At 54.6% G+C, this 12301-nt stretch overlaps 1 protein-coding gene, 1 long non-coding RNA gene and 1 other non-coding gene across 6 annotated transcripts in view; 2 read left to right on the plus strand and 1 right to left on the minus strand.

Moving 5' to 3' along the window:
* PLIN3 (perilipin 3) overlaps positions 1 to 8452 on the minus strand; it is a 15370-nt gene extending 6918 nt beyond the window's left edge. The window contains exons 1-5 of one of the 2 annotated variants that reach the window (XM_039878429.1): positions 8355 to 8452; positions 6111 to 6192; positions 2478 to 2676; positions 2240 to 2322; positions 512 to 782 (exon numbers count right to left, since the gene is read on the minus strand). In XM_039878429.1, coding sequence (XP_039734363.1) covers positions 512 to 782; positions 2240 to 2322; positions 2478 to 2676; positions 6111 to 6176 — 619 coding nt within the window. In that variant the 5' untranslated portion in view covers positions 6177 to 6192; positions 8355 to 8452. Of the gene's footprint in view, positions 1 to 511; positions 783 to 2239; positions 2323 to 2477; positions 2677 to 6110; positions 6193 to 6472; positions 6647 to 8354 lie in introns of those variants that run through there. The other variant, XM_039878430.1, reaches the window with a different exon arrangement.
* LOC120615485 (U6 spliceosomal RNA) lies at positions 3704 to 3805 on the plus strand. The gene has a single exon (XR_005656284.1). It is a non-coding gene; the product is annotated as a U6 spliceosomal RNA (small nuclear RNA).
* LOC120615411 (uncharacterized) overlaps positions 7762 to 12301 on the plus strand; it is a 17562-nt gene continuing 13022 nt past the window's right edge. The window contains exons 1-2 of one of the 3 annotated variants that reach the window (XR_005656253.1): positions 7762 to 7943; positions 9633 to 9738. This is a non-coding gene — a long non-coding RNA (uncharacterized LOC120615411). Of the gene's footprint in view, positions 7944 to 9597; positions 9739 to 12301 lie in introns of all 3 variants that reach the window. The other 2 variants (XR_005656254.1, XR_005656255.1) reach the window with 2 other exon arrangements.

The following is a 12301-nucleotide window of genomic DNA, read 5'->3' on the forward strand; positions in this document are numbered from 1 at the left end:
CTCCCGGCCCTCCCCTCCTACCTCTCGCCCCCTCGCCCACTCTGCTCCAGCCACAGGGGGCTCCCAGCTGTTTCTCCAACACGCCAGGCACGATCCTGTCCCAGGGCCTTGGCACGGGCTGTGGCCTCACCCAAGTATTCAGATGGCTAGCTCCCTTCTACCTCCAGTTCTATGCTCAAATGCCACCTTCCCACGGGGCCTCTAAACATACGCTGCCCTAGCCCACACTGTCCTGAAACCCTCCCCGCCCCCGCCTGCCCCACCTTCGGTTTTTTCTTTCCAGAATTGGTCATGGATTCCGTCATCCAGCCTGCTCACTGCTTGTGTCCGTATGTCTAGGAGAGGGCCCGGGACTCAGCAGGTGTCCAGATCCCTGAATTAAATCACTCAGACTCTCCTCTGTTCTTCCTCTCGCCCACCAGCCATTTATTTGTTCATTAAAATGTCATTCAAACCGATGGACTCTGCGTGGGGGTGTCGGGGTGGGGGCTGGCCCGCGGGCCACACTCACCCAGCTCGGAGTCCGTCATGGGCAGGTGGTTGTCTGCCCACTCCTCCGACTTGCCCAGCACCGTATCCACCCCGCTCAGCACCATATGGCCCACCAACTGGACACCGCTGATCACCATCCCCTTGGTCATGTCCATGCTACTCTGCATGGTTTGCCGGGTCACATCTGCTGCCCCTGTCGCTCGGGCGGCCACTGCGTCCTTGGCGCTGGACATGGCGTCTCGGGCCCCCGATACCTTAGATGACACAAGTTCCTTGGTGTCTGCCAGGACCTAAGAGACAGGCCAGCATCAGCATCTCTGCACTCCCTCCGTGCTGGGGTACCCTCACCCCACACGCCCATCTCCAAGGAGGCCCAGGGGAGGAGGTCCAGCGCTGGGGGATTCTCGAGGGTCGGCGATGAATCCAGTGTCACGGTGAAGACCATTTGCTCAGGAGCCAGCGGCCTGGGTAGTCCTGGCCTTGACACCTTCCAGCTGTGTGGCCTCGGGTGCACCGCCCACCTCCTCCATGCCTCCACCCTCCCAGAGCCACACTGATACATCACCCACTGGCTACACGTGGCCATTTAAACGTATTAAAATTAAATACAATTTGATGGAAAGCAGGATCTCAAAGAGGTATTCACACATCCATGTTCAGAGCAGCATGACTCACAACGGCCAAAAGATAAAAGCAACTCAGAGTGATCTAGTGACAAAGGAATGGATAAACCAAACGGGGTCCATTCATGCGATGGGATGTTACCCAGCCTTAGAGAGTAAAGACATTCTGACACCTGCTACAACGTGGACGAGCCCTGAGGACACTGTGCTCAGTGAGAGAAGCCAGACGCAAAAGGCCATGAACGTATTACATGGTTCCACTTATAGGAAACATCCGGGTACGGGGAAATCCACAGAGACAGGGGTATCCACGGCTGCCAGGGGCCGAGGTGTTTGATGGGAAGGAGAGTAACAGCTAAAGGGTGTGAAGTTTCTTCCCGGGGTGATGAAGCATTCTAGAACGGATGGCGATGGCTGTAAACTAAGAGTAGCTGTTTCAATTTACGATCGTTAAAATTGGTAACTGAGTTCCTCAGTCACACTAGGTATATTCCAAGGACGCGGTAGCCTCGTACGGCTGGTGGCGTCCACATCGGACAGTGCACAGAAAGAACACGTGCATCAGAGAAAGTTCTACTGGACAGCGCTACGCGGGCAGGGCCCTAGGAGGGAAGGGAGGCCTCTGAAGGGGTGCGGTCAGAACAGAGACCCAGAAACCACCGCGCAGGAACCGCACGGGCCCAGGCCCTGGGGTACGACTGAGCCGGGTGACTCTGCTCTCCCTGCCTCCCCAGAACAGAAGTCCCATAAGGGCGAGGACTGTCTCCCTGTGTCCAGTGCCTATGGGCACACGAGGAACTGAGTGCTGAGGACGGAGGCCGGTGAGGCTGGAGAGGGGCGAGCGAGGTGGGTGACGAGGGCAGGGAGGTGGCGGGGCCCCGTGGGTCGTGGGGAGGGCTGTGGCTTTTTCTCTGGGCAAGGTGGGAAGGACGTGAGCGGGCTCTGAGCAGATCAGGTTGGCGTTTAGAACATTCGGCCAACTGCCCAGGGAGGAAGCGCTACTGGACAGGAGTGTCAGAGGGTAAGCCGTCACACTTGTCTACGCTAGTTAAGGTGGACCACAGACTCGATAGCCAGGCGGGTCCCTGTCCCTGCGGGGGCTCCCGCTGGCTCATGCCGGTTACCTTCTCCGTCTGCTGCTGCAGGATGGGCAGGTTCTCCTCCAGCTTATCCAGCCCCTTGTGGGCGTATTCACTGACCAATGCGACTGCAGGAGGCGAGGCAAGCCCAAAACAGGACAGTTACCACACGTGAGCATCCCTCGGGTCCCCGGGAAGGTCAGCCGCTGCTGGTTTGGGAGGACAGGACCCGGGGTGGGGCAGACACCCTCGAGCCAGCCAGGAGGGGAGGTTCCATACTCACTCTGAGGCTCCAGCTTGGACAGGATGGGCTGGGCCCCGCTGATGGCAGCCTCTGTGAGGGTCTTCACACCTTTTTCCGCCACTTCACAGACGGTCTTGACGTGGGGGTGGCTCTCCTTGGTGGAGGTGTAGGCCGTGGACACCATATTACAGGTGGCACCGATAAGGGGCATGTGGGCCACGCGGTCCACCACGCTGGGCTACAAGACAGACGTAGCTGAGGCCAGCTGGGGTGCCCGGTGGGGCTGGGCCTGAAACTCAGCTGGCCTGCACTTTCGCCCCTACTCCGGCCAGAGAAACGGCTCAGCCCCCCATCCCCGCCCTGCGCCCGTGCAGATGTACAAGCCAGGAACCTTGGGCTTTCGCCAATGGCTTCCCTTATTTTGGCACTGCAGCTCATCTGTTTGAACATGCACTCGACGCCCACTGTGGGCCAGGCCCTCGCCAAGCTTAGGGTCTGAAACGGGTCTGAAAACTATGGCCCACGGGCCAAGTCCAGCCCACACCTGTTTTTTTTCCCAAATAGCTTTATTGAGATCTAGTTCGCGCATCAAAAATTTCACCATTTTTAAAGCTCATCTAGTTCAGTGGTTTCCAGTGCTTTCGTGAGGTCGTACAACTATCGCCACTGTCTGATTCCAGAAGATTTCCATTGCCCCAGAAAGGAGCCCCGTACCCCCTAACAGCCCCTGGCAACCGCTAATCTGCTTTCGGTCTCTATGAATTTGCCTCTTCGGGAAGAATTTGGGATCTTAAGAGGTTTTGCACAAAAATCTCAAATAAATGGAATCGCAAAGTCCGCAGCCTTTCGTGTCCGGCTTTCACTGAGTAATGTTTTCAAGGTTCGTTCAAGCAGCAGTCTGTGTCCGTGCTTCACGTTTTCTTTTTAATTGTAGTAAAATACAGACAGCATAAAATTTACCGGGCATTAAGGACACTCACAATGCTGTGCCACCGTCCCCACCGTCCACCTCCAGGACTTTCTCATCTTCCTGAAGTGACCCTCTGTCCCATACACTCCTCCCTCCCTCCTCCCAGCCCCTGGCTCCACCATTTACTTCCTGTCTCTATGGTTTTGACTCCTCTGAGGACCTCCTGTGAGTGGAATCATATATTTGTCCTTTTGCGTCTGGATTATTGCACTGAGCATCATGCCTTAAGTTTCATCCATGCTGCAGTATGTGTCAGAATTTCATTCCTTAATATGGCTGAATAACATTCCATTATGCGCTCACTTCTGCAGCACATGATCTAAAACTGGAACAGGAAAGACCGGCATGGCCCCTGAGCAAGGACGACACGCAAATTCGCGAAGCAGTCCATATTTTTGGAAGAGGGGAGGTAGATAGGGGCAGTGGAACATCAACTATATGGTGACGGAAGGAAATTTAACTTTGGGTGGTGAACACGATGCAATACACATATGGCATATTATTGAATTGTACACTTGAAACCTATATGATTTTATTAACCATGTAACCCCAATAAATAAGGAAAAAATTGTTCTATTGCTACTTGGTTTTATAAATAAAGTTTTATTGGCATACAGCCACACCCATTCATTTATACACTGAATGCAGCTGCTTTTGCCCTCCAAGAACAGAACTGAGTAGCTGCCATAAGCCACTCTGAGCTTCGGTTTCCCATCCACACAATACACAGTCGTTCTGTCTTGGGCTGCAAAGATCACGCGTGTAAAATGCCTGCCAGCAGAAGTGCTAACTCCCACGGGTGCTGTTTGCATAACTTAATCGGCAATCCTGGGAGATGGGAAATCTTATTCTATGGGCGAATTGAGGCCCAGTCACCCAAGGTCACAAAACCAGCCAGTGGCAAAGCTGGGCCTTGGACTCAGGCCATCCGCCTCCAGGATTTACCCACAAGGCTATGTGGTTGCTTCAGAATGTAACAAATTTACCACGGGATCCAGCAATTCCACTCCTGGGAATCTACCCGGCACATCCACTCGAGACTTGTACTTGAGTGTGCTGGACCTCTAGAGAGAACATATCAGCTAAGAAGGGCTCCTGGTGGTGAGCTGGGGCCAAATGAATAATCAGAGTCCAGCAATCGCTGCCGACAGAGGCCACTCGGGCACACTGCAGCGCGGAGATGCCAGGACTGAGCCGCCAAACCTCTGGCACTGTGTTCCTATCCTCATAAAGGACTTTCCAGAATCCTGTTTACACCAGTGGGTTGGGACCTGCCCTGTCCAATTGGAGCTGCACAGTTACATCCTCATTTGCATCTTTATTGACCAGAGTGGCTCCATGATGACCAATCAGGATGCACGGTTCTGACCAGTTAGGACCATGCCATGTGGACCAATCAAACTGCAAATTTGGATTCCTCATTTGCATAAAAATGAACCAATCAGGGACCAGGACGGGTGCTGGCGCCCACGCAGCCTGCTCAGCTCTGTCTCTCTCCCACACAATTTGCATACTTATGTTGATAGCAGCATTATTTACAATAGCTTAAAATGTGGAAGCAGCCCAAGTGTCCACTGACATGACATAAATAAAATGTTGTCTCCCCTCCCCACGCTGCCCACAGAATGGACTATTATTCAGCCTTAGAAAGGAAGGAAATTCTGATACCCGCTTACAATGTGGATGAAACTCGAGGACATTATGCCAGACACAAAAGGACAAATATTGTATGATTCCACTGATGAGGTACCTAACAGAGAAGGTTCAAGTTTTATAAAATGATTTCATGATTCTATTTATAAGAAACGTCCAGAATAGGTAAATCCATAGACAGAAAGCGGAGTAGTGGTCGTTGGGCGGAGGGAATGGGGCTATTAATAGTGGGGATGGTTTCCTTTGGGGTAGGAAAAAGTTCTGGAATTCATGGGAGTGGGGAGGGAATGGGACTATTAATAGCGGGGATGGACGGCAGTGGGGACGGTTGCACACTGAACGTACTTATCGCCACTGCTCTGTACTCTTTAAAATGGTCAGAATAGTATATTTTTATGTTACGTGTATTTTACTTCAATTTTAAAAACGAAGTGAAGCACTGACACGGAACAACCTCTAAAACGTCACTCAGTGAAAGCCAGACACAGAAGGGTCTCATGTCATGTTTCTGTTTCTATAGAATACCCAAAATAGGCAAATCCATAGCGACAAGCTAGATGAGTGGCTACTGGAGGAAGTGGGGCTGGGGGGTGACTGCTAATGGGTGTGGGGTCTCTTTTGGGAGAGATGAAAAATGTTCTAGAACCGTATGGTGGTGATGGCGTAATTCGGCAGTTCACCAGAGATAGCTGAGCAGTGTGCCCTTCCTCAGGGAGCGTTTCACGGTACACGGACGACACCTTAACAAATTAACCTTGATTTAAACTGGGGAAGGGGAGTAGGAACAGGGACTGACTTCCCGGAAGGGGGACTCTAAGAGCCTCCAGAGGTAGGAAACATTTGGCCGGGGGGCACGGGAGGGCCAGGCAGTTTCAACCCGCACCCCAGTTCTCCTGCCCCCATGTGTTAGTGGGGCACCTGTTAGGGCTCTGTCCGCTGGCTCTCCCTCACCCACTTGGAAAGATCTCTCTTGACCCCAAAGTGCTGGCAGCAGCTCCCTGGCTCCCGGCCACGGTGCCGTGATGCGGGAAGCCTAAACCGTTCCTCACCTGCTGTACCGGTTCTTCTGCTGTCACATGGGTGTTGGCAGGGGCTTCTGTCTCGTTGGTAGACATGTCTCAGAAGCACGCACTGTGGACAGAGGGATGGGTCAGGGTACAGCCTGCCTGGCCCCTCCCTCCAGGGAGAAGTCCGGGTTCACACCTGCCCTGACATGCCTCCACTTCTGAAAGCCCTGCCTCTCAATCATGAACACACATCCGTGGCCCTGTTCAAAAGCAGGTGCTGATTCAGCAGAGCCCAAGAGTGCATTTTTATCTAATGAGCTCCCAGGTACTGCTGATGCACCTGATCTGGGGCCCCACGTTGAGGGGCAAGGTCAGGGTACAGCCAGCTCTCCGTGGACTCTCACCTGTATCAGTACTCCAGAGACACCCATGGTGCAAAAAACCTCTGTGGATGGCAACAGGCATCTTCCCTTTGACCTAGAAACCTCACTGCGAGGACTGTCCCCCACTTACACTGCTACGAGGGCAGGTGAGGGTGGACCAGTGGCCGCCACAGGACACTGGTAACAACAACCTGAAGGGCTAGCCCAGTGCCTGGCAAAAGAATGACAATTTGTACGTAACTGACATGGACAAAGATATTGTTGAGACAGAGTGTGGATGAGGCAAAAGTGTTTGCATTTGCACAGAATCTTCAAAGAGACACAGGAAACTGTGAAAAGTGGCCACTTTTCAGGGAGGAAGGTCAGGTAGCTGGGGCAGGCTTCTGGCTTTTGAGCCAGGTAGATACTATTACCTGTTCAAACAAAATGAAGCCTAAAAACTGGCCCCACTGCAGACCCATCGAGTCAGACCGAGAGGTGTGGGAAGGGCGAGGGAGGCTTCCCTGGTGGTGGATCTAACGCACACGTCTGCAGGAGACACGAGCCGTGGGGGTGCTATGCTGGGCAAGGTGCGTCCTCTCACCTGTAAAGTGGGGCTAACGGGAGTGCCTGCCTTAAAAGCTGGTCCCCCAGATAATTCTGGGGTGAGCCTATTGAGAACCTCTGACCTTGATTCTGAGAATGTGCTGGAGAGGAAGGGGGCCCAGAGGTGTTCCACCAAGTGGAACCTGATGTTTTGAGAGCACCACTTCTGGAGGCCAAACCGGGTTCTCACCCCAGCTTTGCCACTCACGTGGGAGCTGGGGAAGGCGGCAACCCCTCGGAGCTTGCTCGCCACATCCATACAATGGGGATAACCGCTCCTAGCTCGGAGTCCCTGCGGACTGGGGGAGAGGCGGCACACGTGACGCTCAGCCTGGCACAGAGCAGTTCCTCAGTAAACAGATCTGAAGGGTGAAGCCAGCCAGGAATGGGCTCCCTGCTTATGACTAGGGGTGAGGAGTCACCCGCCCCTGGCGATCATCACCTGAGTCCTATTACTCCACTCACCTTCCTCAGAGCGTGAGCTCACCTGGCAGCTTAGAGGTCACCCCTCTCATCCCCTCTGTCCATCAATCCCTCCGCGAATAAGTTTAACCAGGGGCAACTATGACAGATGTCGCCCCCAGCGGCCAAGGGAAGAGTGGGCCGGAACTGGATGGAGTCGCAATGCCCTCCAGCTGCAGCCAGGATTCGCTAAGATCCAACTTCCAAAGTTCCCAGAGTCCAAGGTCCCAGGCCCGGGCCCTCGTCTCAGTCCTGACATAGGTCCCAAGGACTCAGATCAGGAGGGGCAGGCCTCTGCGCCGCATCCATCCGGAGGAAGGGGGCGGGGTTTGCTCGTGACCTCCCCGCCCGCAGCTGGGGGTCAGAAGCCGGGGCGAGAGAGGGCCCCAGGAGGTGAGACCATCTGCAGGGGACGGGCTGTGCTGGGCAGAAGGACTGCTCCCCGGTAAGAGAGGGAGGGGTCTGGGGGCCCGGGAGGGCGGAATTCCTGTGCAGGACCCGCGTCGGCGAGCCTCCAAGCTGCGTTTGCAAATAAAGCACACGTTAAATTTGGAGAGGATGTGGTTTCAGTCCGGGGATCCGTACCCCGCTTTATACTGCCACGTCTAGAGGGCTCGTTCGCAGCTCCCCACCGAAAGTCCCACGAACGGAGAGGAGAGAGTTGGAAAGTCTGAGCCAGTTCCCGAAGTTGACTTGCCGGGGCGGGGTGCTCAGCCGCGGCTGGAGACCCCTCCCCCCGGCCGTAGGGACCAGCGGAGGCCCCGGGAAGGCCCTCCCCGCCCCTTCCTCCCCTGGGGCGCCCCAGGACTCGCGGTCACCGTCCCCCCTACCGCATTCCGGCACCCCCGCCTCTCACCGCGGTCAGCGGGACGTCCGGGGTGCGGCGACTACGACTTTAAAGTTGACTCCCAAACTGTCTTGGGCCAGTCCAGGGCGGACCTTTATATTGGGGGGCGGGCACCTGGGAGTGACGGGCCGGAGGACCAATGCAGTGGGGTCATTTAGGCCACGCCCCCTCCCGGCCCTGAACGTTGGAGCCACAAGTGAAGTCCTGTAGGGGCTGGACGCCCGGTCGCGGGGAGGGGCACGCGCCCTCCGCCCAGCGCCCGGTGTTGAGGCGGGTACCCCGATACGACGCCAAGGGCGCCCCGGCCCACCTGGAGACCCTATGCACTTGTTAGAGCGAGGCGATGCGTCCCTGAGGTCCCCCGGGCCCCGCCTTCTCTGGTGGCCAAACCGACTCTGCGAGAACTCGGCGTGTCAGGGGCCACACTCCCACTGGGGGCGCGAGCGTGAGGAGCCGGACCCGACCCAGCTTTAGTGAACAGCTTTAACCATTGCGGTGAACAGATATCCAGCGCCTTCTGCCCGCCCCGACCATTATAGTGCCACTCAATCCTCCCAAACTATGTGTCCCTCTATCCCCATTTTACAGATGAGACAACTGAGGCCCAGAGACGGCCTCCAGGGGCAATGCAGGGGCCAACGCCTGCATCCGGCTACTGGATCAACCCCTTCCTGAAGCCAAACCCACTGGGATGTTTTTTTTTCCCCCTTTAAAAAACCAGCCTCTGTTCTCTCAGTCTATAAACCAAGGTCTCAAACTTAGAGGTCCCTACGGGCCAAGCAGGAGGTAAATGGGGTAGCAGCAAGTGGCAGAAAGCAGCCTTGTGGAGGTCTACCCCGGGATGCATGGATCCACGGGAATTCCGGACCGTAGAAGCAATGTGTGGCCTCTTAGAAAAACTACTGGACCAAATAAAGGCCATCTGGGACCTTATCCAGTCCAGGGGCCAGCAGTTTGCCACCTCCGCTAATTACGTGGGTTGGGGTGGGACTTTCTGGTAAGAACACAGGAAGAATTGTGTGCCTGTGACTAAGCGTATTTTTTTGAGAGAGCCTATGCTCGTGTTGTGCAGTAGGGCTTTCTGAGATGTTAGGAACATCCTAGAATTCCGTCCCATCCAATATGTGCCCCGTGGCTGTTGCATACCAAGACGCTGAATATTAACATTTAAGTAGCTACCTTCAGTTAGATTTGCAAGCGAAAGGTTGAAGCAATAGACTATGACAGATACGCACTTTACATTTGCTTGCAGGCCTTTTTTCCTACACTTGTTCATTTATTCGGCAGTTTTTGATGAGCTGCTATGCTGGACGCTGGGGACACAGCAGTAAAACAGATCCTGGCCTTGTGGCGCTCAGCACCCAGTGGGAGAGACGGACAATAAACAAGATAAGTGAGTAAAATGCATATTGGGTCAGGTGGTGGTAAGTGCTCCTGAGAAAAACAAGGGGCTGGCATCGAAGATGCAGAGGCTGCAACCTTTAACAGGTGCTCAGGGGAGGCCTTGCTGAGTGCCCTGAACACGGAAGCGAGGGAGGAGAGGAAGGAGCCACGGAGAGATCTGGGAGGAGTGTTTCTGTTGAAGGGAACAGCACGTGCAAAGGCCCTGAGGCTGGACTATGCCTGGTGAGTCGGAGGTGCAGCCCGGAAGCCGATGCGGCTGGAGCAGAGTGTGAGACGGGGAGGAGTGGAAGAGAAGGGGTCAGGGATGTCTAGAGCTCAGAGAGGTGAAGTAACTTGTCCAAACTCACACAGGTCAAAAGTCACTGGGAGATATTCATGGTAGCCTTCAGCTTCCGAGTGGCCTTCCGTGCTGGGAAGTGGCCAAAATATTTCTGGTCAAGGGGCTATAACACAATTCTGATTTGGAAAATAAAGTCCTGGTAACTTTGCCCCCCATCTTCGGAACGAAAGGAGAACGGTCATGCCCACCTGCTTCCCTGGTATGGGGGGATCAACTGCCACGTCCAGTCCCTTGCGAGGGGGAGTCAAGGGCATTTGCCACTGTGTGCGAGCACATGGGGTGGGGGAGGGGAAGGAAAGGGCAGCTGTACCCCTCTCTCCTCACCAGCACTGCCCCCTCCTCCTGGAAGCCTTCCTGCCTACCTCCCCAGGCTCCCTGATACCGGGGATGCCAGATAAAACTCAGGCTGCCCAGTTCAATTTGAATTTCAGGTCAGCGATGAATGCATTTTGGAGGTATGGGTCTACCACACGTGCTATTTGGAATACACTTATACTCGCGTATTATTCATTGTCGATCTGAAATTCAGTCGGAGCCGGGCATTCTTTTTATTTTGCTAGTTTTGCACCCATTTTGCCCCAGCCATGTCTCTTAGGCATGGACTGTCACCTCCCAGCCTTGGGAGATATGGCCGGTAGCCTTCAGCTACCTCCTCAAGGGCATCAGCCGTCCAGGAGCCCAGGGTGGGAGGTGAGAAGCAGCTGCTGTTTTCTGCGCTATTTCATCACATTATCCAGAGGCCTGATTTTGATTTTTCCAGCTTTCTGGAGGAGAGAGCGGAGGATCCATTAGGTGGTGTACCGCCCCCCGTCACACAGCCAGATATGGGCAGCCGGGGGTTTGGATCCAGGGTGGTCAGTCTTCAGAGTCTTTGTTTCTGAGATTCTGCCTGCCTGGCCTCTCCCTCCCCTCCACTCCCTCCTCCCTCCTCCTTCCTCCCCCCTCCCCTTCCTCCTCCGTTCCAACTCCTTCCAGTTGTGGCTCTGAAAACTCAAGTACTTTTCCACTGAGTGGAGGGGAGGAAGAGGCAGGCCAGCATTGTACCACAAGATGGCGCTGCTGGCCCCAGCTGGTCTCACCTGGTCCAGGTGTCCTCTCTGCCCTCCCACCTTTCCCTCTGTCAATCCACCCGTTTATTTTTATTTTTCATTTATTTCTTTTTAGGTGAGGCAACCCTTGGTTGACCTCACAGATTGCAAGGAACTTGTCAGTTTACAATCCCTTATTTTGTAATTTATTTTTTACGCCTACAGCACCTGGTCTTCCTAGGTGGTGTCCCATCCAAGTACTAACCAGGCCCGACCCTGCTTAGCTTCCATCTGTTTATTAAGCATCTCTTATTATGGCAGCCCTACCCTGGCCATGCCAGGCCTGGCATTGAGGACCAGCGATCACTGGATATTCAACCATTCAACAATTATTAAGCACCTGCTGTGTGCCAGGCTGGTGCTGGGCAGCCCTGGGGACCGGGTCTCCACTTCCGCCTTCACGGGCATTCATAGTTTGGTGTGGTGATGCATGTGGGACCAGCAGGGCCTCATTAAGACCTTCGGGGGCCCAAGGTGCTTCTGCTGTTGCAGGTCCCTCCTTCCGTGAAAAATATTACAAATAATCTTTTATAACTGCACTGGTATCATTGTTTTCATTTTTTCTTTGATATTAAGAGAAATTAAAATGAAACCATTCTGTGGGTCCCTAAAAGTGTTGCGGGCCCTCGCGGGGTCTCCTGTGTCTGATGGACGAGTGGCTCCGGTGACCAGGTGGATAAAATGAGGGCGATCAGGGCCGCGATGGGGGTGCACAGGCATGGTCGAGCCGGACGAGGCGCTGGATCCAGGTGGGTGGGGGTGGGGGTTCCCGGAAGGCTTCCAGGAGGAGGTGAGATCTAAGCCGAGGCAGGAGAGATGAATAGGAGTCAGCAGGTGAAGGTACAGGAGCGTCATTCCAGGCAGGGGGAACAGAGTGCGAAGGTGCAGAGTGAGGCCGGAGGTGGGGACAGGGGTGTCGGGGAGGAGAGGTGGGCAAGGGTCAGGCTGGCAGAGTCCTGAGAGCACTAGGAGCCACAGAAGCTTCTGGAACAGGGTCAGCATGGGCAGGTTGGAGTATCTGAAAAATCTCTCGGGCCGCCCTGAGGATGAAGGAGACTCGGAAGAGGAAAATGAGCCGACTCGCTTCGGGTGAGTCTTGAAGGAAAGGGGGGATTAGAAATGTG

Source organism: Pteropus medius, unplaced genomic scaffold (genome assembly GCF_902729225.1).
Source record: "Pteropus medius unplaced genomic scaffold, Ma_sr-lr_union100, whole genome shotgun sequence".
Lineage (NCBI taxonomy): Eukaryota > Metazoa > Chordata > Mammalia > Chiroptera > Pteropodidae > Pteropus > Pteropus medius.